Source organism: Clupea harengus, chromosome 8 (assembly GCF_900700415.2).
Source record: "Clupea harengus chromosome 8, Ch_v2.0.2, whole genome shotgun sequence".
Taxonomy (NCBI): domain Eukaryota; kingdom Metazoa; phylum Chordata; class Actinopteri; order Clupeiformes; family Clupeidae; genus Clupea; species Clupea harengus.
In genome coordinates, this window is record NC_045159.1 from 28,137,532 (window position 1) to 28,160,220 (window position 22,689).

General features: G+C 41.5%; 3 protein-coding genes across 4 annotated transcripts; all 3 read right to left on the minus strand.

The window, feature by feature from the left end:
• Positions 1-3,987: 3,987 nt before the first annotated feature.
• On the minus strand, positions 3,988-5,784 carry LOC122133103 (golgin subfamily A member 6-like protein 22). The gene is made up of 2 exons (XM_042708516.1): positions 4,384-5,784; positions 3,988-4,231 (listed from the first exon to the last, which is right to left on the minus strand). Exons 1-2 carry the CDS (start codon positions 5,782-5,784, stop codon positions 4,229-4,231), a joined length of 1,404 nt encoding a protein of 467 aa, XP_042564450.1. The 3' UTR covers positions 3,988-4,228.
• A 2,567-nt stretch (positions 5,785-8,351) lies between these two features.
• LOC122133104 (trichohyalin-like) lies at positions 8,352-11,938 on the minus strand. Its single transcript, XM_042708517.1, has 3 exons — positions 11,188-11,938; positions 9,586-11,145; positions 8,352-8,405 (listed from the first exon to the last, which is right to left on the minus strand). Exons 1-3 carry the CDS (start codon positions 11,860-11,862, stop codon positions 8,352-8,354), a joined length of 2,289 nt encoding a protein of 762 aa, XP_042564451.1. The 5' UTR covers positions 11,863-11,938.
• Positions 11,939-20,282: 8,344 nt separating this feature from the next.
• On the minus strand, positions 20,283-22,111 carry LOC116221379 (ladderlectin-like). Of its 2 annotated transcripts, none has more exons than XM_031571252.1 (7): positions 21,998-22,111; positions 21,802-21,912; positions 21,390-21,437; positions 21,182-21,291; positions 20,853-20,978; positions 20,581-20,677; positions 20,283-20,495 (listed from the first exon to the last, which is right to left on the minus strand). In XM_031571252.1, exons 2-7 carry the CDS (start codon positions 21,875-21,877, stop codon positions 20,425-20,427), a joined length of 528 nt encoding a protein of 175 aa, XP_031427112.1. In that variant the 5' UTR covers positions 21,878-21,912; positions 21,998-22,111; the 3' UTR covers positions 20,283-20,424. The 2 variants fall into 2 exon arrangements, with proteins under 2 accessions (XP_031427112.1, XP_031427113.1); XM_031571253.1 differs by having other exon boundaries at positions 21,802-21,903; positions 21,998-22,104.
• Positions 22,112-22,689: the final 578 nt, after the last annotated feature.

Consider the following 22,689-nt stretch of genomic DNA (forward strand, 5'->3'; position numbering starts at 1 on the left):
ATGGCTTCCGGGAGGGCTCGCCCCACGTAATACGTAATAGGACGTATAAGCGTATACGCACGTCATACGGCTTCGGTCAAGGCATAATCTGTCAAGATGGCTAACGTTCAGTGCAACAACTCGATTTGCTCTTTGAAATAAACTCCTTTTAGTCGGCGTACTAATGAAGATAAATTGACAACAAAACAATTAGGACTTCCTAGACCATATGTATCCATTCAACAGGTTTCTACATTTTCTATGTGATGACTTATTCAGCTTTTGTAAGCCAATACTTTCAAGATCAATCAATAAATATGTTTGACTTATATGTTGCCCCCTTCTTTATGTTAATACTGGACATATCATGTGTCCTGTTAAGCTATGTTACATCATACAACATGTGAATAATGAAAAAGTGGGATCATTTATTGTGGAGTCACATAATTTTTGCTTATGAAGGCTCCTGGATGCAACTTTCTTCCATAGCTTTCCGCCAGTAACTAGCTACTCCTTGTTGCTAGAGGAGAAATATTTCTGTTGTGTGCTGCCATCTAGTGGAATAAAATATATTGCTGTATGAGTTAATCAGGTTACAACAAATGAATACAATTGTCTTGCTTAATGTACCTACTGAATGGGTCGCCTTAATCATTATCATATCATATTGTAATTATACCTGTGTGTATGTCTACTCTGTTACAGTGATATGGACACACAAAGACACATATGGACAATGAAAGGGAAAGAAAGGAATCACAGATTCTCCATAAATTTGTCACATCCTACATATCATCTTCCCAATAATAGAATTAATCTCAAAATCTCAGTGGACAAATATATTGCCCCCCCCTGAGAATATTTTCAGGAGCCGCCACAGAGTGATAGTATTATATAGGAGACTTAGTCTGAATGATGATCAGTTCAGGAAGCAGGTTCAATCTTGTTACATTTACATTTACATTTACATTTAGTCATTTAGTCATTTAGCAGATGCTTTTGTCCAAAGCGACGTACAAGGGAGAGAATATTCAAGCTACGAGCAATAGAACCTGGTGTAACAATAAATAAATACTACTTTACATAAGAAATATAACAAAATGAAATAAAAAAGAAAGAAAGAAGTGCAGAAATGTAACTGCTGTAATTGCAAGTTACGCACTAGTCGAAGTGCCAGTTAGGACGGGAAGTGCTCTCTGAAGAGTCTCTGAAGAGCTGAAGAGTACAATGGTGCGCAACCAAGGGAGACAGCCCAAAGTTCACTCATACAGAGCTCAATATAAGAATCTTCCGATAAGCCATTGAAACATTTCAGGTAAATGCCCTCTGAGTGTAAGGGGTATCACCCTGTATTCACGAGGCCTTGGAGAAACCTTTAACACCTCCCTCAGGACAATCTGTCTCTCTAACAGAATATTCAACCAGAAATGTTAACATTCTAACCTAACATTCTAAGTCCAAATAAAAGCACAATTACAACTAGAGATAAGATGCATTGAATTGTTGACTAAGGTATACCATTATTAACTCATTATTATCTCTGAACCTTAAATTCTCGATTCCTTCAATAGTCAATGAGATCCCTCTTTAGTAAGTACATATAAAGATCTCTCTTAAGGGAGTTACGCTAATGTCTCTTAAATGCATCATGCACTAGAGAAGATTAATAATGTACCTGGACATGTGAGTGCACATTCTCATAAAAATGACAGTGAAGATAAAAGATGTTTTTCATAGGGATGAAACGGCCTGTAAGGTGGTCTAAAACTACAGTCCTTACAGCATAAAATGGATTTGTGAGTTTGAGTCTGTTTGTTTTCAAGATTAAAGTTGTGATAAGTAGTCTTAAAAAAAAAGAAAATCCAGATTTGTGAAGCCAGTCCTGCAAAATATAAACAGTCTCTAGATGTTGAAGGCACAGATGTAGGGGAAAATATCAACTCTTTACTGAATCACATCTAAATTCAGTTCTGTAATGTGAATTAGAATCACACTCAGAATTCAGTAATCAGAATTAGATTATTATTGTTATTGACACAGTACAGGGTTGTCAATCCTGCTTCTCTGCTTTCCCCCATCTGTCCAAACTCTACATATCTGATTGGCACTGTTGGTTAGGTGGGCATAGAGCAAGGATAGACAGGAGATTTATGGGAGTGCATGGGAGGGGGGTGGGTAGTAGGGATTGAGAACACCTGGTTTTGAATCAAGAAAAACGACTTAAGCGTCTTCAAGGACATTAGTTCAAAGACAAAGTCTGAAATCTATGGAATCCAGTTGTAAAGCAGCATAACGGAATAATTGCTAATCGCTAACGAGATGCTAGCGGCTAAAACTAGCGAAACCTCTTGAAATGTGCTTACTCTGATGACAAACTAGTTAGTCAACAACTGTCCTAACACAGTCAAACATCAAGCAAGTGCAACACAAGACAAAGCAAGACGGCAAATAAGCTACTTACTAGTTCGGCAGACAGTAGAAACCGGGCGGCTTCAGGCAAACCTACATAACGAGGTAATATGCCTACGGACCCTGGTATGGCAATGGCACGAAAGCGATTCTCCATATTAAAAGTCATTGTAGCGCCCCAATTTTTTTTAAGCTGTTATTTTAAGGTAAAACTGCTTATCCTAACCCTAACCCTGAATAGAATGTATAACCTTGAAAGGTTCACCATCGTTGAGATATAGATAGGCCTATATCAAATTGACTGCGTGTTTTCTTAATCGGCATCGATACATCTGTCCATGACAGCACGACATCAGTTGCACAGACTTTCCACGAAAGTTACGCGGTGACAGTCTGCATTAAAAGCTAGAATTCAACATATAAACGAAATTATTTGCACTCTCTATTATGACATAGAGACACTGATCGATGGTAACCAGACAGCAAACGACAACTGTACCTCAAATCACTATGACCTGCTAATTGTGACCTGCACTACGACAATTCACTTCTTAGCTTAGCTTGTAAACTTTCACTTAACAGCTGTAAGCATTCAATTTGTACATCTTACTGGCTGAAATACAACTTAATTTTGAAAGGAGGAGACCATTACGAATCAATGCCTGACAGGAGTGTGATCCGGGCGTTCTGTTTTGTAGGTTATTAGTCTAATTCATGGTACGGTATTTTCTGCATGCTGAACAAGACCAGTCAGTGTTTTCAGCTTCTGGTTAGGTATAAATGTTGTGATTTTGGCATCATTTGGTTTATAACCACTCTCATACCAGACGCTGGTTGCATGGTGTAACAGCGTTTGTAGAGGCAGCTTTTCAGCTGAGAGCGGAATAATCCGGACAACGCACGTTTTAGAATATTTAGTGGTTTATTTGTCTTAGATTAATTAAAACAAAGAATCTCCATCGCATTCACGATGTCGATTGTTTGCCACTTCCGCTCTAGCAGGCTAGACGTGGCCCGGCCCTATATCATATGTCAATTAGACGTCAATCAATCAGTCAATTACATGGCCAGACGGAACATGGCAATCACAGTGTTCACATTTGCATAACTTTAAACCAAAATTAAAATTTTTCATGCACTTAAATATCATTGCATTGGCATTTTATCAATGTTAATCATTCCAAATGAATGTGGAAACTTAAATTAAAAAACGGCTCCAACAGCGTTCATGTAGTTGACCTTGTGAATTCCCGTGAGACCACACAACACCCCTTATGGTGTATTAAGAATATATCGAGTATATCAATCCATGATCAATAAATGGCAGGTAATCAATATTTGCAAACGGGGTGTGAAGTGACAACACAGGTGATGTTGGTGAATTCAACATCGTGCAGATGAACTGAACTCATATATATATAAATATATATACGTATATATCAATTCAGCGATCAAAATTTAAATAAAAAGGAGGAATATATATTGATATATGATAATCTTTAATCATCAATAATGATAGTCTTTTTTTTACATATTCAAAAGGCTAGCATATACAGTACACCTGATAATCAAACTTTAATACAGCGTAATATTTGGCCCAGATAAAGAACAGTACTCAATGCAATATATTTTTTATTTGTATTTAAGAAAATACAGAAAATAGTTTTGGCTTTTTTTCCATGCAATTGTGTGTTTCTCCAAAACGTTGTATTTGTCCACTGAGATTTTGAGATTAATTCTATTATTGGGAAGATGATATGTAGGATGTGACAAATTTATGGAGAATCTGTGATTCCTTTCTTTCCCTTTCATTGTCCATATGTGTCTTTGTGTGTCCATATCACTGTAACAGAGTAGACATACACACAAGTATAATTACTAAACGCATTTGGTCAAACATAGACACACACACAGATAAATTCATAAGCAGGCATCCAACAGATAATAGACAAATGGAATAATTCATGTGTGTGAGAATGGGTCTATCACACTAACCTGTTTCACTTTTGTGGTCCCAAAACTCAGTCTCTTCTTCAGCCACTTCAACACAGATCGTCCTTTCTTTTTCTGCTCTACGTTTACTTGGGCACTTCCAGGCAGGGTGTGTCCTCTTTCCCCCTCTTCCTGAGGTTTGTTTTGGGGGTTTATGACCTCCACTTGCCGCCTCTTCTCCACCTCATCCATCCACAAGTCATCGGAGTCAGTCGCCCCGTTGCGGTCATCGCTGTCTCCTGGCAGAGCCTCCCACCTCCTGTTCATCACCTCTACAATCTTTCTCATCTCCTCTCTTTCTCTCACTTTTCTCTCCTCCTCAATCTCTATCTTTCTCCTCTCTGCCTCTTTTTGCTCCTTCTGTGCTGCTTTCTCCATCTCTTCTTTCTTTCTTTCCTCCTCTATCTTTTGGACGATTTCTAAGTCTCTGCTGATCTTGGGTGGCTTGTTTGCTGTCTGTGCTACCATCTCTCCCTGTTTTCTCTCTTTTTTCTTTCCTCCATTGTCCACCTCTCTCATCCTCTTTTCCTCCATCTGGCTCTGTTTCTCTCTCTCTGCGTCCTCTTCATCTGTTTTTGCCTTTAGCTGGGTCCATGTGTCCACGTATACCTCAGAAATACCTTGTTTGACATGATCAGTCTCTGTATTATCATATTGCTCGATCATCCATGCATTGCTGACTGACAGCTTTCGGCTCTTGGCCTCATGCATCCACAAACTATTTGAATTAGTCACATTCTCATCCTCCTTCTCTTTGTTGTGTTTTTCCTGTAGCCATGCGTGTTCCTTTTCGTCTTTTGTCTGCCTTTTCTTTTGGTCCATTGGGAGCTCCTTATCCTTCCACATATCTTCATCACTCAAGCTCTCTACGTCAATGTCATCGCTGTCACGTGCCTGGATTAATTTATTGGCCACTTTGGCTTTCTTCCCCTTCTCCTCCCTCTCTCTTTGTGTTATCTGCTCCAGCTCTCTCCTTGTCTTCTCTTGCATCTCTTTTTTCTTTCTCTCCTCTTCTCTTAGTTTGGCCCTTTCCTTTTCTCTCAGCCTCTCCTCCTGTTCCTTTCTCTCCATTTCTGCTTCCATCCCTCTCTTCCTCCTTTCGTCCTCTTTCAGTTGTTCCATCATGGCTTTCCTCTTGCTCTCCTCTTCTTTCAGTCTCACAGTTTTCATTTCTCGCTGTGTCTCCACTTTTAGCTGTCTTGATTTGTTCTCCTCTTCCAATCTCCTTTCTTTTTCTCTATCTATTTTGGTCGTTCCATTGTCCTTCAGGAAGAGCAAGTCTAGGTCTACACTGGCCTCCTCACTTTCCTTCCAGTCTTCTTCTGATCCATCCTCAGTGTCTTCAAAGGATAGTCCCATGGACTTCCACAGCTGTGAGGTCTCCTCCTCTATTTTCCACATCATATCCGCGTTCCTCTCGTCTCTCGTCTGTGGCTCTTTCACTTTCTCATCCTCCGTCTTCTCCATCTCTTCTTTTCCTGAATTCTCACTTCCCTCTTGTCTCTCCTTTCCTTTTTGCCTCTGGTCTTCATGTTTCTCCCTCTCCCTTTCTTTGTTTATTTCAATTTCTGCTTCCTCTCTTGTTCGCTCCATCTCCTCCATCCTTCTTTCCTGTTCCTCTCTTTTTCGCTCCATCTCCTCTCTTTTTCTCACCATCTCTGCTATCATCATCTTCATCTCTGCTTTAGTTCTCTCCATCACTGCTCTAATTCTCTCCATCTTTACCTTTCTTTCCTCTTCCTCTCTGATTAGATCCACCTCCTTCGCCTGTTTCTCCACCTCATCCATCCACAAGTCATCAGAGTCATCAGAGTCAGTCTCCCCGTCGCTGTCATCACTGTCTCCTGACAGAGTCTCCCACCTCCTTTTCATCTCCTTCTCAGTTTCCTTCCAGTCTTCTTCTGATCCATCCTCAGTGTCTTCAAAGGATAGTCCCATGGACGTCCATGGCTGGGAGGTCTCCTCCTCTATTTTCTCACTTCCCTCTTGTCTCTCCTTTCCATTTTGCCTCTGGTCTTCATGTCTCTCCCTCTCCATTTCTTTGTGTGTTTGAATTTCTACTTCATCTCTTTTTCGCTCCATCACCACTCTCACTTTCTCAATCTCCTCTCTCTTTCTCACCATCTCTGCTTTAGCTCTCTCCATCTCCTCTCTCTTTCTCACCATCTCTGCTTTAGCTCTCTCCATCTCCTCTCTCTTTCTCACCATCTCTGCTTTAGCTCTCTCCATCTCCTCTCTCTTTCTCACCATCTCTGCTTTAGCTCTCTCCATCTCCTCTCTCTTTCTCACCATCTCTGCTTTAGCTCTCTCCATCTCCTCTCTCTTTCTCACCATCTCTGCTTTAGCTCTCTCCATCTCTATCCCTCTTTCCTGTTTCTGTCTATTCAGCTCTGTCTCCACTCTCACTTTCTCAATCTCCTCTCTGTTTCTCTCTGTTTCCCGTCTCTCCAACTCATCCATCCACAAGTCATCGGAGTCAGTCGCCCGGTCGCTGTCATCGCTGTCTCCTGAAAGAGTCTCCCCCCTCCTGTTCATCACCTCTTCAGTCTTTCTCATCTCCTCCTTTTCTCTCACTTTTCTTGCCTCCTCTCTTGCTTTCTCCTCCTCAATCTCTGTCTTTCTCCTCTCGTCCTCTTTTTGCTCCTTCTGTGCTGCTTTCTCCATCTCCTCTTTCTTTATCACCATCTCTGCTATCATCATCTCCTCCGTCCTTTTTTCCTGTTCTTCTCTTTTTCGCTCTGTCTCAACTCTCACTTTCTCAATCTCCTCTCTCTTTCTCTCTGTTTCCCGTCTCTCCAACTCATCCATCCACAAGTCATCGGAGTCAGTCGCCCAGTCGCTGTCATTGCTGTCCCCTGACAGAGCCTTCCCCTTCCTGTTCATCACCTCTTCAGTCTTTCTCATCTCCTCATTTTCTCTCACTTTTCTCTCCTCCTCTCGTGCTTTCTCCTCCTTAATCTCTATCTTTCTCCTCTCGTCCTCTTTTTGCTCCTTCTGTGCTGCTTTCTCCATCTCTTTTTTCTTTCTTTCCTCCTCTATCTTTTGGATGATTTCTAAGTCTCTGTTCATCCTGGGTGTCTTGTTTGCTGTCTGTGCTACCATCTCTCTCTGTGTTCTCTCTTCTTTCTTTCCAACATAGTCCACCTCTCTCATCCTCTTTTCCTCCATCTGCCTCTGTTTCTCTCTCTCTGCATCCTCTTCATCTGTTTTTGCCTTTAGCTGGGTCCATGTATTCATATCATCATTACTGAGTGTCATCAGAAGTGTGTGTCCTACCTCAGAATGATCTTGTTTGACATGATCAGTCTCTGTATTATCAAATTGCTGGATCTTCCATACATTGCTGACTGACAGCTTTGGGCTCTTGGCCTCATGCATCCACAAACTATTTGAATTAGTCACAGTCTTGGAGTCACTTGGATTCTCATTTTCCTTCTCTTTGTTGTGTTTTTCCTGTAGCCATGCATGTTCCTTTTCGTCTTTTGTCTGCCTTTTCTTTTGGTCCATTGGGAGCTCCTTATCCTTCCACATATCTTCATCACTCAAGCTCTCTACGTCAATGTCATCGCTGTCACATGCCTGGATTAATTTCTTGGCCACTTTGGCTTTCTTCCCCTTCTCCTCCCTCTCTCTTTGTGTTATCTGCTCCAGCTCTCTCCTTGTCTTCTCTTGCATCTCTTTTTTCTTTCTCTCCTCTTCTCTTAGTTTGTCCCTTTCCTTTTCTCTCAGCCTCTCCTCCTGTTCCTTTCTCTCCATTTCTGCTTCCATCCCTCTCTTCCTCCTTTCGTCCTCTTTCAGTTGTTCCATCATGGCTTTCCTCTTGCTCTCCTCTTCTTTCAGTCTCACAGTTTTCATTTCTCGCTGTGTCTCCACTTCTAGCTGCCTTGATTTGTTCTCCTCTTCCAATCTCCTTTCTTTTCCTCTATCTATTTCAGTCTTTTCATTGTCCTTCAGGAAGAGCAAGTCTAGGTCTACACTGGCCTCCTCAGTTTCCTTCCAGTCTTCTTCTGATCCATCCTCAGTGTCTTCAAAGGATAGTCCCATGGACTTCCACAGCTGGGAGGTCTCCTCCTCAATTTTCCACATCATATCTGAGTTCCTCTTGTCTCTCGTTTGGGGCTCATTCACTTTCTCATCCTCCTTCTTCTCCATCTTCTCCTTCTTTTCTTTTCCTGAATTATCACTTCCCTCTTGTCTATCCTTTCCTTTTTGTCTCTGGTCTTTATCTCTCTCCTTCTCCATGTCTTTGTGTATTTCCATTTTTACCTCCTCACTTTTTTGCTGGGTCTCTACTGTCACTTTCTCAATCTCCTCTCTCTTTCTCACTATCTTTGCTTTAGCTCTCTCCATGTCTATCCTTCTTTCCTGTTCCTCTCTTTTTCGCTCTGTCTCCACTCTCACTTTCTCAATATTCTGTCTTCTTTTCTCTATCGCCTGTTTCTCTCTTTCCATTTCTTTGTATCTTTCCATCTCTGTTCTCCTTCTCTCCACTTCCTCGTTTCTTAGAATCTCCTCTCTCATTTGCTCCACCTCCTTCGCCTGTTTCTCCACCTCATCCATCCACACGTCATCAGAGTCAGTCTCCCCGTCGCTGTCATCGCTGTCTCCTGAGAGAGCCTCCCCCCTCCTGTTCATCTCCTCCTCAGTTTCCTTCCAGTCTTCTTCTGATCTATCCTCAGTGTCTTCAAAGGATAGTCCCATGGACTTCCATGGCTTGCAGGTCTCCTCCTGTATTTTCTCACTTCCCTCTTGTCTCTCCTCTCCTTTTTGCCTCGGGTCTTCATGTCTCTCCCTCTCCATTTCTTTGTGTATTTGAATTTCTACTTCATCTCTTTTTCGCTCCATCACCACTCTCACTTTCTCAATCTCCTCTCTCTTTCTCACCATCTCTGCTTTAGCTCTCTCAATCTCTATCCCTCTTTCCTGTCTCTGTCTATTCAGCTCTGTCTCAACTCTCACTTTCTCAATCTCCTCTCTGTTTCTCTCTGTTTCCCGTCTCTCCAACTCATCCATCCACAAGTCATCGGAGTCAGTCGCCCGGTCGCTGTCATCGCTGTCTCCTGAAAGAGTCTCCCCCCTCCTGTTCATCACCTCTTCAGTCTTTCTCATCTCCTCCTTTTCTCTCACTTTTCTTGCCTCCTCTCTTGCTTTCTCCTCCTCAATCTCTATCTTTCTCCTCTCGTCCTCTTTTTGCTCCTTCTGTGCTGCTTTCTCCATCTCCTCTTTCTTTCTCACCATCTCTGCTATCATCATCTCCTCCATCCTTTTCTCCTGTTCTTCTCTTTTTTGCTCTGTCTCAACTCTCACTTTCTCAATCTCCTCTCTCTTTCTCTCTGTTTCCCGTCTCTCCAACTCATCCATCCACAAGTCATCGGAGTCAGTCGCCCAGTCGCTGTCATCGCTGTCTCCTGACAGAGCCTCCCCCCTCCTGTTCATCACCTCTTTAGTCTTTCTCATCTCCTCCCTTTCTCTCACTTCTTTCTTCTCCTCAATCTCTTTCTTTTTCCTCTCGTCCTCTTTTTGCTCCTTCTGTGCTGCTTTCTCCATCTCTTTTTTCTTTCTTTCATCCTCTATCTTTTGGACTATTTCTAAGTCTCCGCTCATCCTGAGTGTCTTGTTTTCTTTCTGTGCTACCATCTCCCCCTTTTTTCTCTCTTTTTTCTTTCCTCCGTTGTCCACATCTCTCATCCTCTTTTCGTCCATCTGCCTCTGTTTCTCTCTCTCTGCATCCTCTTCATCTGTTTTTGCCTTTAGCTGGGTCCATGTATTCATATCATCATTACTGAGTGTCATCAGAAGTGTGTGTCCTACCTCAGAATGATCTTGTTTGACATGATCAGTCTCTGTATTATCAAATTGCTGGATCTTCCATACATTGCTGACTGACAGCTTTGGGCTCTTGGCCTCATGCATCCACAAACTATTTGAATTAGTCACAGTCTTGGAGTCACTTGGATTCTCATCCTCCTTCTCTTTGTTGTGTTTTTCCTGTAGCCATGCATGTTCCTTTTCGTCTTTTGTCTGCCTTTTCTTTTGGTCCATTGGGAGCTCCTTATCCTTCCACATATCTTCATCACTCAAGCTCTCTACGTCAATGTCATCGCTGTCACGTGCCTGAATTAATTTCTTGGCCACTTTGGCTTTCTTCCCCTTCTCCTCCCTCTCTCTTTGTGTTATCTGCTCCAGCTCTCTCCTTGTCTTCTCTTGCATCTCTTTTTTCTTTCTCTCCTCTTCTCTTAGTTTGGCCCTTTCCTTTTCTCTTAGCCTCTCCTCCTGTTCCTTTCTCTCCATTTCTGCTTCCATCCCTCTCTTCATCCTTTCGTCCTCTTTCAGTTTTTCCATCATGGCTTTCCTCTTGCTCTCCTCTTCTTTCAGTCTCACAGTTTTCATTTCTCGCTGTGTCTCCACTTTTAGCTGTCTTGATTTGTTCTCCTCTTCCAATCTCCTTTCTTTTCCTCTATCTATTTCGGTATTTCCATTGTCCTTCAGGAAGAGCAAGTCTAGGTCTACACTGGCTTCCTCACTTTCATTCCAGTCTTCTTCTGATCCATCCTCAGTGTCTTCAAAGGATAGTCCCATGGACTTCCACAGCTGGGAGGTCTCCTCCTCTATTTCTTGCATCATATCTGTGTTCCTTTCGTCTCTTGTCTGTGGCTCTTTCACTTTCTCATCCTCCTCCTTCTCCATCTTCTCCTTCTCTTCTTTTCCTGAATGCTCACTTCCCTCTTGTCTCTCCTTTCCTTTTTGCCTCTGGTCTTCATGTTTCTCCCTCTCCCTTTCTTTGTTTATTTCAATTTCTGCTTCCTCTCTTTTTCGCTCCATCTCCTCCATCCTTCTTTGCTGCTCCTCTCTTTTTTGCTCTGTCTCCACTCTCAATTTCTCAATCTCCTCTCTCTTTCTCTCTGTTTCCTGTCTCTCCAACTCATCCTCCCACAAGTCATCGGAGTCAGTCGCCCCGTCGCTTTCATTGCTGTCTCCTGACAGAGCCTCCCCCCTCCTGTTCATCACCTCTACAGTCTTTCTCATCTCCTTCCTTTCTCTCACTTCTTTCTTCTCCTCAATCTCTTTCTTTCTCCTCTCGTGCTCTTTTTGCTCCTTCTGTGCTGCTTCCTCCATCTCTTTTTTCTTTCTTTCATCCTCTATCATTTGGACTATTTCTAAGTCTCTGCTCATCCTGAGTGTCTTGTTTTCTTTCTGTGCTACCATCTCCCCCTTTTTTCTCTCTTTTTTCTTTCCTCCGTTGTCCACATCTCTCATCCTCTTTTCCTCCATCTGCCTCTGTTTCTCTCTCTCTGCATCCTCTTCATCTGTTTTTGCCTTTAGCTGGGTCCATGTATTCATATCATCATTACTGAGTGTCATCACAAGTGTTTCTCCTACCTCAGAATGACCTTGTATGACATGATCAGTCTCTGTATTATCATATTGCTGGATCGTCCATACATTGCTGACTGACAGCTTTGGGCTCTTGGCCTTATGCATCCACAAACTATTTGAATTAGTCACAGTCTTGGAGTCACTTGGATTCTCATTTTCCTTCTCTTTGTTGTGTTTTTCCTGTAGCCATGCATGTTCCTTTTCGTCTTTTGTCTGCCTTTTCTCTTGGTCCATTGGGAGCTCCTTATCCTTCCACATATCTTCATCACTCAAGCTCTCTACGTCAATGTCATCGCTGTCACATGCCTGGATTAATTTCTTGGCCACTTTGGCTTTCTTCCCCTTCTCCTCCCTCTCTCTTTGTGTTATCTGCTCCAGCTCTCTCCTTGTCTTCTCTTGCATCTCTTTTTTCTTTCTCTCCTCTTCTCTTAGTTTGGCCCTTTCCTTTTCTCTCAGCCTCTCCTCCTGTTCCTTTCTCTCCATTTCTGCTTCCATCCATCTCTTCCTCCTTTCGTCCTCTTTCAGTTTTTCCATCATGGCTTTCCTCTTGCTCTCCTCTTCTTTCAGTCTCACAGTTTTCAATTCTCTCTGTCTCTCCACTTCTAGCTGCCTTGATTTGTTGTCCTCTTCCAATCTCCTTTCTTTTCCTCTATCTATGTCGGTCTTTACATTGTCCTTCAGGAAGAGCAAGTCTGGGTCTACACTGGCCTCCTCACTTTCATTCCAGTCTTCTTCTGATCCATCCTCAGTGTCTTCAAAGGATAGTCCCATGGACTTCCACAGCTGGGAGGTCTCCTCTATTTTCCACATCATATCTGTGTTCCTCTTGTCTCTCGTTTGTGGCTCTTTCACTTTCTCATCCTCCTTCTTCTCCATCTTCTCCTTCTCTTCTTTTCCTGAATTCTCACCAGCCTCATGTCTCTCCTTCTCCATTTCTTTGTTTATTTCAATTTCTGCTTCCTTTCTTTTTCGCTCCATCTCCTCCTTCCTTCTTTCCTCTCTTTTTTGCTCTGCCTCCACTCTCACTTTCTCAATCTCCTCTCTCTTTCTCACCATCTCTGCTTTAGCTCTCTCCATGTCTATCCTTCTTTCCTGTTCCTCTCTTATTCGCTCCATCTCCACTCTCACTTTCTCAATATTCTGTCTTCTTTTCTCTATCGCCTGTTTCTCTCTTTCCATTTTTTTGTATCTTTCCATCTCTGTTCTCCTTCTCTCCACTTCCTCGTTTCTTAGAATCTCCTCTCTCATTTGCTCCACCTCCTTCGCCTGTTTCTCCGCCTCATCCATCCACAAGTCATCAGAGTCAGTCTCCCCGTCGCTGTCATCGCTGTCTCCTGAGAGAGCCTCCCCCCTCCTGTTCATCTCCTTCTCAGTTTCCTTCCAGTCTTCTTCTGATCTATCCTCAGTGTCTTCAAAGGATAGTCCCATGGACTTCAATGGCTGGGAGGTCTCCTCCTGTATTTTCTCACTCCCCTCTTGTCTCTCCTTTCCTTTTTGCCTCTGGTCCTCATGTCCCTCCCTCTCCATTTCTTTGTGTATTTCAATTTTTACCTCTTTTTTTCGCTCCATCTCCACTCTCACTTTCTCAATCTCCTCTCTCTTTCTCACTATATCTGCTTTAGCTCTCTCCATGTCTATCCTTCTTTCCTGTTCCTCTCTTTTTTGCTCTGTCTCCACTCTCACTTTCTCAATATCCTGTCTTCTTTTTTCTATCGCCTGTTTCTCCCTCTCCATTTCTTTGTATCTTTCCATCTCTGATCTCCTTCTCTCCACTTCCTTGTTTCTCCACTTTTGCTCCATCTCCTCTCTCTTTCTCACCATCTCTGCTTCAGCTTTCTCCATCTCTATCCTTCTTTCCTGTTCCTGTCTTTTTTGCTTTTCCTCCATCCTCACTTTCTCAATCTCCTTTCCCTTCCTCTCCATCTCTGCTCTCCTCACCACTTCCTCTTTTCTTAGAATCTCATCTTTTATTAGCTTCACTTCCTTCTCCAGTCTCCCCACCTCCTTCCTTGTTCTCTCCAGCTCCATCCTTCTTCTCTCCATCTCACTCTTTCTCTCTATCCCTGTTAGCCCCCTGTTCATCTCCATCCTCACCTTCGCTCTGGCATACCTGTTTGGTGAAAATTCACTCAAGTTACCTCAGGACTATAAGTATATTCACTCAACAACAATGTTTGTGCTGACTCATGTCCTGGCAGACAAGAGAGAGGCTCGGGCCCACTCTCATCTTAGAGGAAAAGAGAGAGAGCCTGGGCTCACTCTTAGACTGCAGTAGACAAGAGAAAAGCAAATCTAAACACATCACACACGGTTTATATAGAATGAAGTTAGCGTTCTATGATGCCAAAGCACTAGAGATAACCACATGGTGGGTCTCCCACATCTGAGGTCATCTTGCTATGCTTTTTGCAACGTAATGCAAAGGACTGCTCATTCTTCTTATCAGCCTTTCCGTAAACACAGAAGGTACACTTTTAAGCACATACACAGAGCTAGAAACATCAGCACTTGAGAATAAAAGATATACAGAAAGAGAAAATTCATGTTTCAGCTAAGAAAGGCATATGATTAACATACATACATACTTGATACATAAAGTCAGAGTTTCGTATTTCTCAAACAGTACCCTTGCAAGCTCTTGCCATTAAAAAACTCCATAACCAGATGTTTCCCCTTCTAGACGTTTCCACCCATTTGTTGATCCAAAGTGGATCTTTTGGTTTGGGAAAGACCAAAGATGCCAAAAGGCAAAGTTTAGCAAAGCTCACTATATTTCTATCACATTTACCTTTGTATAAATGTAATAACAATATCTGTTTCCTAGACCTGGTAATCTGAGACAGTCTATGACCTTCATGGGTTACTCACCGTGTGTCCTGGGTGGTGACCTCACGACGCCTGTTATGGGCCTCGAAGTGAGCCATGAAAGCCCTGAGGGGAAAAGAGATATTCATGTTTAAACCTATGAACAACCACAAACAATAGAACAATAGAGCCGATTGGGCACAATCTGATTCTATCAGTGGGATACCATGGATGGTCCCCAAGCCCACCATATCAGTGAGTGTATGACATACATACCTTACGAGGTTTTCGTGGGTCTCTCTCATCTCCTGTTCCTTGGGCTTAGTCTTTTTGTGGGCGCCCGCCTGTTGTGTGACGGGCATTGAGTCCAGTGGGACACCATCCTGAGGCCTTTCGAAGCTTTCGTAGACATCCTGATGCCCAGCATCCTTTCCCTCTGTCTCCATAACCTCCAAACTACTCCCCCTCCTTATCTCCTCCGCTGCTTTGTTAAAATAAGTCTTCTTAATCTGTAATTCTGTTCTATGAGAGAGGGAGAGATTAGAATGTATTATTTTTTACTTACGTAAATGTTTCTATTGTGACATCATGATACTTGCAGGGACAATTCTCCAATCACAGAGCTTGATGGGCTTGACCTTTAACCCCTATTAGTAATGCATGTAACCCTAACAAATCCACAGTTGAAACAATGAGACAGAAAAATTATTAAATAACTTTTATTAATAGCCCCCTTGTTCTGAGCAAGCAATTTCATTATGATGTCTTGTTTCTATGACAACAAAATCCTGTCATGATTTGTTAAAGTAAAAGGCAACATACAACTAAATTACTTTTACAAAAATGTCCTTATTAGGAACAAGTAGAAACATGATAAGAGTCCAAACAATTTCAACTTGATGTCTAGTTTCTATGACAACAAAATCCTTTCATCACACAAAAGTGTGATGAAACATCTTTTTGGAATCTAAGGGAAAGATAGAGTTAGAAAATACAGTTTTGTCCTCCATATAGTCAATTTAGCCAACCCTTTTGTCCAAAGTGACTTACAAAACAGATAAAAATAGGGTAAAATTAACAATGAAAATGATAAGCTGTAAGCATAATAAAAAGATTTAAATATGATATTAAAGGAAAGTATCATATTAAAGTTAAACAATCAATTATTACCATAATAATAAGCAATAGTGATAATAAGAGTCCAAAAACAATTCCTGACTTTATCAAAAACAACATATCACTGACTAATCAGTATATTTTTTAAAAGCCTAGTATGTAATATTTTTGGAGGAAGTGCCCTTTCCGAAATACATTTAAAATTAAAATGAATCACATTTTTACAAATATTTCTGAAATTTAAACTTCCACAGTGAATTAACTCACCTGTTCTTGCTGACTTTGCTGTAAACTGAAAGTGTTGTCTTTGAGGTTGTCATGGTCACGATCACAGATATCTTGTTCTTGATTATGACATCACAACATGCATCAGCATCATAAAATCTCAACCATTCCAAATGCTCAATCAGTGGCGTAAGGTATAGACATATATACATAGACGACTTGGCCTTTGGATCGCGTGTCGCCGCCATCTTGGGGAGGTGAAGACTGTAAACAAACGCAAGTGAACGGTGGAGCTGCGTTTTTTCTGGATAAAAAGCACTATGGCGTTTACATTTCTCAACCGATTTCATTGAGTCGTTTTTATATTCAAGGGTTTATGATCTACGTGATGTGTGTACCGAACAAAGTTTTGTCTCCATGTTACTTAGAATCTCGATAGTTAGGCTATGATTGCCATTAACAAATATGTTAGTTATCGATATAAATAGTGTTTAATTAATCAACTTTACATATTTCAGAAGTGACGGGTGTGTACACAATGAACGAAGTCTTGTTTGACTCTCAGCAGGAACATTTCTTACCGTAGAAATTGTGAGAAAAGTAATAATAATAGAATGCTGACATACCACTGAGGGCAGCGGTGCTGATACCAGCTGAACTGCTGCACTGCTGCTAGCAGGGGGGTCGTTCGTAACGTCTAGTAAATAGACTGGGAGTGACTGGTCGACCCAAGCTGGTGAAAGCTGCCACAATCAGCTGCTGGATATAAAGGTATAGCACATGAAGTTTAAAATAGTAAAAGAAACTAAATGTTTAAATCATCAATCACAAGTTAATTATAGATGTCGTGGCTCTCTTTTTTCATGGCAGTTCATTGATCTCGTGGGTATGCTAGCCTACTCAGTTGCTCAGCCAGCTATAACTAGCTATTGAACTCCTACAACGTTAACCTACTCACTCTAGCTGCAAATCCCTACCATTGGAAATAATTGTGCAACAGTATAATTAGCACCTATCTCAGCAGATGTCTTCAATATGTTTTATTGTTGTGCCATATTTCTAAATCTTAATTTGTAAATTGTTCTTCCTAAAACCACTAGAGAACACTATTTAAAAGGATATTTTCAAAAATGTCTTATGGGGGACCATGCCCCCAAACACCCCCAGCTTAGCCCCCCCCCCCCCCCCCAAAAAGTGGGAACCTAAATTCGCCCCTGATCATGAGACTGATGATTATAAACTTTTCACCGGCATTCAAAAAAGAACCTCTGTATTGCAGTGAAGAAAGGAATAGATGGAACTAATTGTATTAAACATTTCTGAGCCCACAAAACCATTCCCAGATGGTGTTTGTGTGGCAAATGTTTTCACTGACCCAAATGACTGCATACGGTAATTTGGTGTAACTTGGTGTTGTCAATGTGCCCGCATGGCACGCGGCCTAGTGAATATAATGTTTGGGCTTTTAGGGCCATTCAGGTGAAAACTGAGTACATTACACCCAAAATATAAGATCCATCTGTTTAGATGCTGATGGACACTGATCTTTACTGTTGAAATAATAATTCAATGGACTTCAAGTGTTCCATGGTAATTTGCATTTTGGCAACTAAATAAGTATTGAAACATTGCACATAGTTGTCAAGAATACCTGCAGACTTGTAATCTGTAAGCTCCATTATCAAATGTCATGCTTCCTTATATACGATAGTCTATGTATCTGACTTGTGTGTCCTTGTTGTGATAGGCAACATTATGTTATTATTCTTTAAACTTCTTTGAATCATCGAGGTCCTGTTTATCATTGACATTCTGTTAATGAACACACACTGTCTGATAACACACTGTACAAAATACAACCATTAATTACCAGGAATCTGAGAAAAAAAGTCATTTTCTTCCATTTCTCAATAACAGTCATTTAGTAAATCACAGCATCACATCAACCAGTGCACAAATAATCTCAATAACAATACCCACTAACCTACAGATTTTAGTTTTGGAGCAACATACTTGAATGACAGACAAATACAAACATGTCACCAGAAAAGTGTTGATGCACGCAGGATCTGCATAGATCAAATAAATAACCGGTTTCAATAAGGCCATACTGTTAGCTAGCTAGCCAGAGGAACATGGGGAATGGAATGTTTATGTAGAATGTGTGCATAGAACGACTAAGCCCATTAGCGTTCCGAAACAGATAAGATGAAAATCTAAAATGTTCCTGTTGGTAAAAGTGGTTACATTAGGCTACACCTCAGCACTCTATATAAAGATATTCATAATGAAAGTTAAAATAATTAGGGCATTCAATGGGTGTCAAACTAAACACCACATTTGATGCATGAAAAGTTCCGAGCGAACTTTACAGCTAATCAGTGTCGATATTTAGAACCTCGAGGGCAGGTGAAAATGATAAATAAACCTAAACCATCACAATACATCCTAAAATACAAAGTACATGCAGTACATCAAAGTTTTCAACAAACATTCCATTTTCTAATGTGAAAGTTTATGAATCGTGAGGGGTGGAGGAGTTTTAGAGTTTAAGATGGCTGGCTTGAGACCAAATGGGGGTGTCGGTGAGAACACACTGTCCAGTCAAGATTCACAGTTCACAAGAGTCATTTATTGACGTTTCCAGCGAGGATATGAGTAGGAATGTATGGATGTGTGTGTGTGTGTGTGTGTGTGTGTGTTTTCTGGGAAGAAAGGAGAAATGAAATACAATCAGCGCCAAAAAATGCCATAATACAAACGATGCCACAGCAAAATGCACTCAAGTTACACTACATGAGTGAATAAATCATTCCACATGCCACATAACTGTAACTGTACATCATTAAGCACAACATAAGGTCTCAGCCTACACAGGCAATACATGAGCATATAAACGTAGGAGCATTCACAGTTAAGGCAACAAGGTTAAGGTAACAAACAATTCGAAGGCACATTTCAGTTCATTTTCATGTCTAAACTAAATCAGGATCAGTCCATTGAAGCACAAGCAACAGTTCACTTCCATGGCTCAAATAACACACACAGGAGGAGCACATGCAGCAGCATTCAGCTTTCTCAGTGTGTCTGAGTGAAAGGAAGGGGCTGTGAGCACAGGTGTGGCTTATAAGGTTGGTGGCAGGGTGTGGCCTAATAGGCAAGTGATCAGGGCTAATTGGAGCTGAGTGAAACAGAACGGGGAAATGAACAGGCTGGGAAAGGGCATTTTCCACATTAAGCATACCGCTTCTGTCTGGGTATGGCAACACTACATGAACACAACCTGCAATACACCACATCTCCAAAGGTGGATCTAAAACACAAACTAAACCTGCTCAATTATGGCAAAACTCAGTCATACATTTTCAACTCAGTTACATATACAAGGGAAATGTATCAACACTGAAGATGTAGGAGCCCCCAGTTTTATATTTTTCAAATAAGATTGAAAACAATGTTGAGTTCAGATTGTTTGAGCATAGCAAAGAACCCTTGAAGAACTCCTTGTAAAAGAGAGAGGAAAGTCTAATAGACATTGTAAAAGCATCTGTGTCGCTTGTTAGAGCCATACATAAGATGTGTATTATTTCTGGAATAATATTATTTTGTATTACCTTGTTATTATGAATGAATATCTCTGTAAAGTAGAGACTCTTATTTTGACACATGGTTTTTGACCATGTGAAGAGAGCACGCTTAGTTAGAAGTAACGGAGAAGCACGGAGGTTCACAGTTTTTTAACCACGTGCTAGCTTAATTGTGAAGACAGATATACAAGAATCACTTATTTATGTATGTACATGGATACCTGAATCTTTAAGAAGATAAAGACATTTAAACTTTTAAGCTTTTGCACGCGTTCAATACTTTCCCCGAGTGCTTCAAAAGATGACAGATATTGGATCTGCTGCCATTACATCGCTAATTATTATTGGTTATATCCTGAGTTCTACTTCCAACTATTTTTCGTGCCCCCAACCAGGCTCCCCCTCCCGCACATCTTTCAGGAGGCAGGCAGCCCTTAGCTCTTCATTTGCATCGTCACATCTGTGGTCCTCTCGCTCTTTCTGCAACGCTGTCACTTTCTCTTTTTCCTCCCTCTCATTTTCTGTAATACCACAGTGAAACACACGTGGTTGTGCATGACTATTAATCAAGGTTGAAGATGATCAAGCTGTGCGGTTAGGAAGTCAGCAATGAGAAACAAATACAGGGTAAATGAAAACTGCTTAGTGGAATAAATGTGTTCTCCCAAGGTCAATGAAAATCAGCTCTTCCATTCCCAAACCATGACTTTGGCATTGAGCACTTTTGCATTTCTTTAACATTATACAGTGATGTAAACATCATTGTAAATAACATTGTCCACAAAGGTCAAATACATTTCAGCCCATATTTATTGCATTTCAAACATTTAAACCACAATACAGAGATTTCCAAGGCTGATTATTCCTCTACATAACACGGAAGTCAGTGACATGTCATTTCATGTAAAGAAAATGTTACACTGCAGGTGTCTCATCAGCAAGATGGTAGGCTCCTGGCACAGTAGAATACGCGGGAATACCAACAGTTTTGGTTTGACCAGCCACCTACGAACCATACAAAGGCAAAACATAAGCCTCCCAGAAGCAGTGACCAGCTGTATGTACATAGCTTTCAGAAGAAGAAACTTACCATTGGAATTCAGCTGCAAGCAAGGAGAAGACACACTGTTCAGTGTCTGCCAGTTAGTGTAATAGAAGCCAGCGCTGTCAATCCACAGCCAGGCACCCTAAAATACAGAAACACATCACAGCACTTGGCGGTGTGATCATAACAGCTGTGGTACCCCATTGTATGTTCAAATTCATTTGTGAAGAAATTCGAGTTTGGGACAGAGACTGTTTTAACAGTAATAGCTATGATGCCGTGTCTCAGTAAGGTCAAATCAAGACACTATTCCTGACCTGGAAATAGAAACCTCCGATCCAAGCGCTTGAGTGACCTGAAATTGTAACCATAGTCTGCAAGAAGTTGTATTCCTCAGAAGACTGCACAGAGGCCAGACTGCCTTGCTGCCCCACACAATGCCTCTGGAGAGAGAAGGGGGAAAGAGAAAGAGTAATGGTTCATAGGAGAAAGAGTATGTAAAAGAGCAGCTTCATTATTTTCATTTTCCAAACAAACAGGCAAGGTTTTTTTTATATCACCCCTCATATTTAGGGGTTACTGCATTGCGTTAATCCAATAGTGAAGCACCTTCTCTCCCCCTTTAAATGCGGTCGTTGTGCCTTACCGCAGCATCTCTCCAGTTCTTCATGGAGGTCACCATCAAAAAGCAGCGGGAACCTTGTGTGAACCAGCCAGAAGGACACTGACTGGGATACACTGGAAGTCCAGTCTCAACTGGGAGAAAACGAAACATGTTGCATTTATATCGCAAAACATCTGTCTTTCTTTTTCATCACCACCAGCTAATATCATTCTGCAGATCACTTTCATACCTGCTGGCAGAGGGCCCTCCACCATAGAGGAGGCTGTCGAGTTAGAGACTGAGAAAGAAGAAACAGAACCATCAGTCTATCATTAGGAACATTTCCCCATGACAGGAGTTCTTTCTTTGAGATGCTGAACATAGACATTTAGAACAGATGTCAAACTGTGAACAGAGTCTTCACGACATCTGCTGCAGAGATAAGCACAAAAACACTAAATGACACCACAATGACAATCACAGGTTTTTGCCACATTAGAAACATCAAAAAGGAGAATATCCAGACGGTAACATATAGGTTCATTCAGAAGATGAGACTGATACATGTCTATGACGCAAAAGCAAGATGTTAAGAATGCCTAAAGCTGAATGTTGCTGTTTTAAGAGACGGGAGGTAGAGTCTGATTAAAGAGTATACTTACCAGGTGCAGCACGGGTCGCAGCATGGGTCACAGCAGAGTGCATACAGAGAAGAGCGGCCAGTATGAGAACCTTCATGTTGATTTGTGTAAATTCTTCTTCCTCTGGGGAATCTAAGGATAAAAAAAAAATGGTCACACTTAGTAGATCATTGAAGGTTTTTCAGAGTGCATGACGAGAGAGAAGCAGGATTCTTACCTGTTGTAGATGAGTATCAGGCACACCTGTTCAGGTAAAGTAAACTAATGCAGTGATGAGCAAAGCGTTTGGTCTGCTTTTTATACCATTCTGAGACAGGTGTCGGAGTGTCACGTCTCTGCTGAGCTCTGCTCCGGCCACGCCCCCTTCAGCAATTCAGGGCTCACACTTCCAGCTGCATGTCATCAGTCTCGTTCACCGCTCCAGCTGCACTGCATTCACGTCTCCCAATCACACAATCACCCACACCTGTTCCACTCCCTACCAGTGTTGTATCTAGCCCTATTTTTTTGGGGGGGGGGAGGGCTGGACACCTCCCAAAAGTTTCCTGAGCCCCCCCCCAAAAACCAAAAATATATATTTTTTTGATTTTGAGATTGTCAAATTCACACCTATCAACCGATGTAGTGAACTTATTTTGAGTTAGAAATAAAATAGTCTCAAGTAGCACAGGAATCCCTGCCTAAGTTAAATTAGATCTGTGCATAATATCAAGTCTCCAGCTTTAACATTGAGCTTTCCACAGTCCTTCAAAGATGCTGCAACAAAGCGTAAAGTAAAATGTCCGCGCAAATTCAAGCACCCCGAATACTATGATATAGCCAAGCCACACCCTTGGAAGTCCATAATATTCAAGTAATGGTATCATATTTTAAGCCTAGAAAGTTTGAAGGAGCTAGCTTAAATACTTT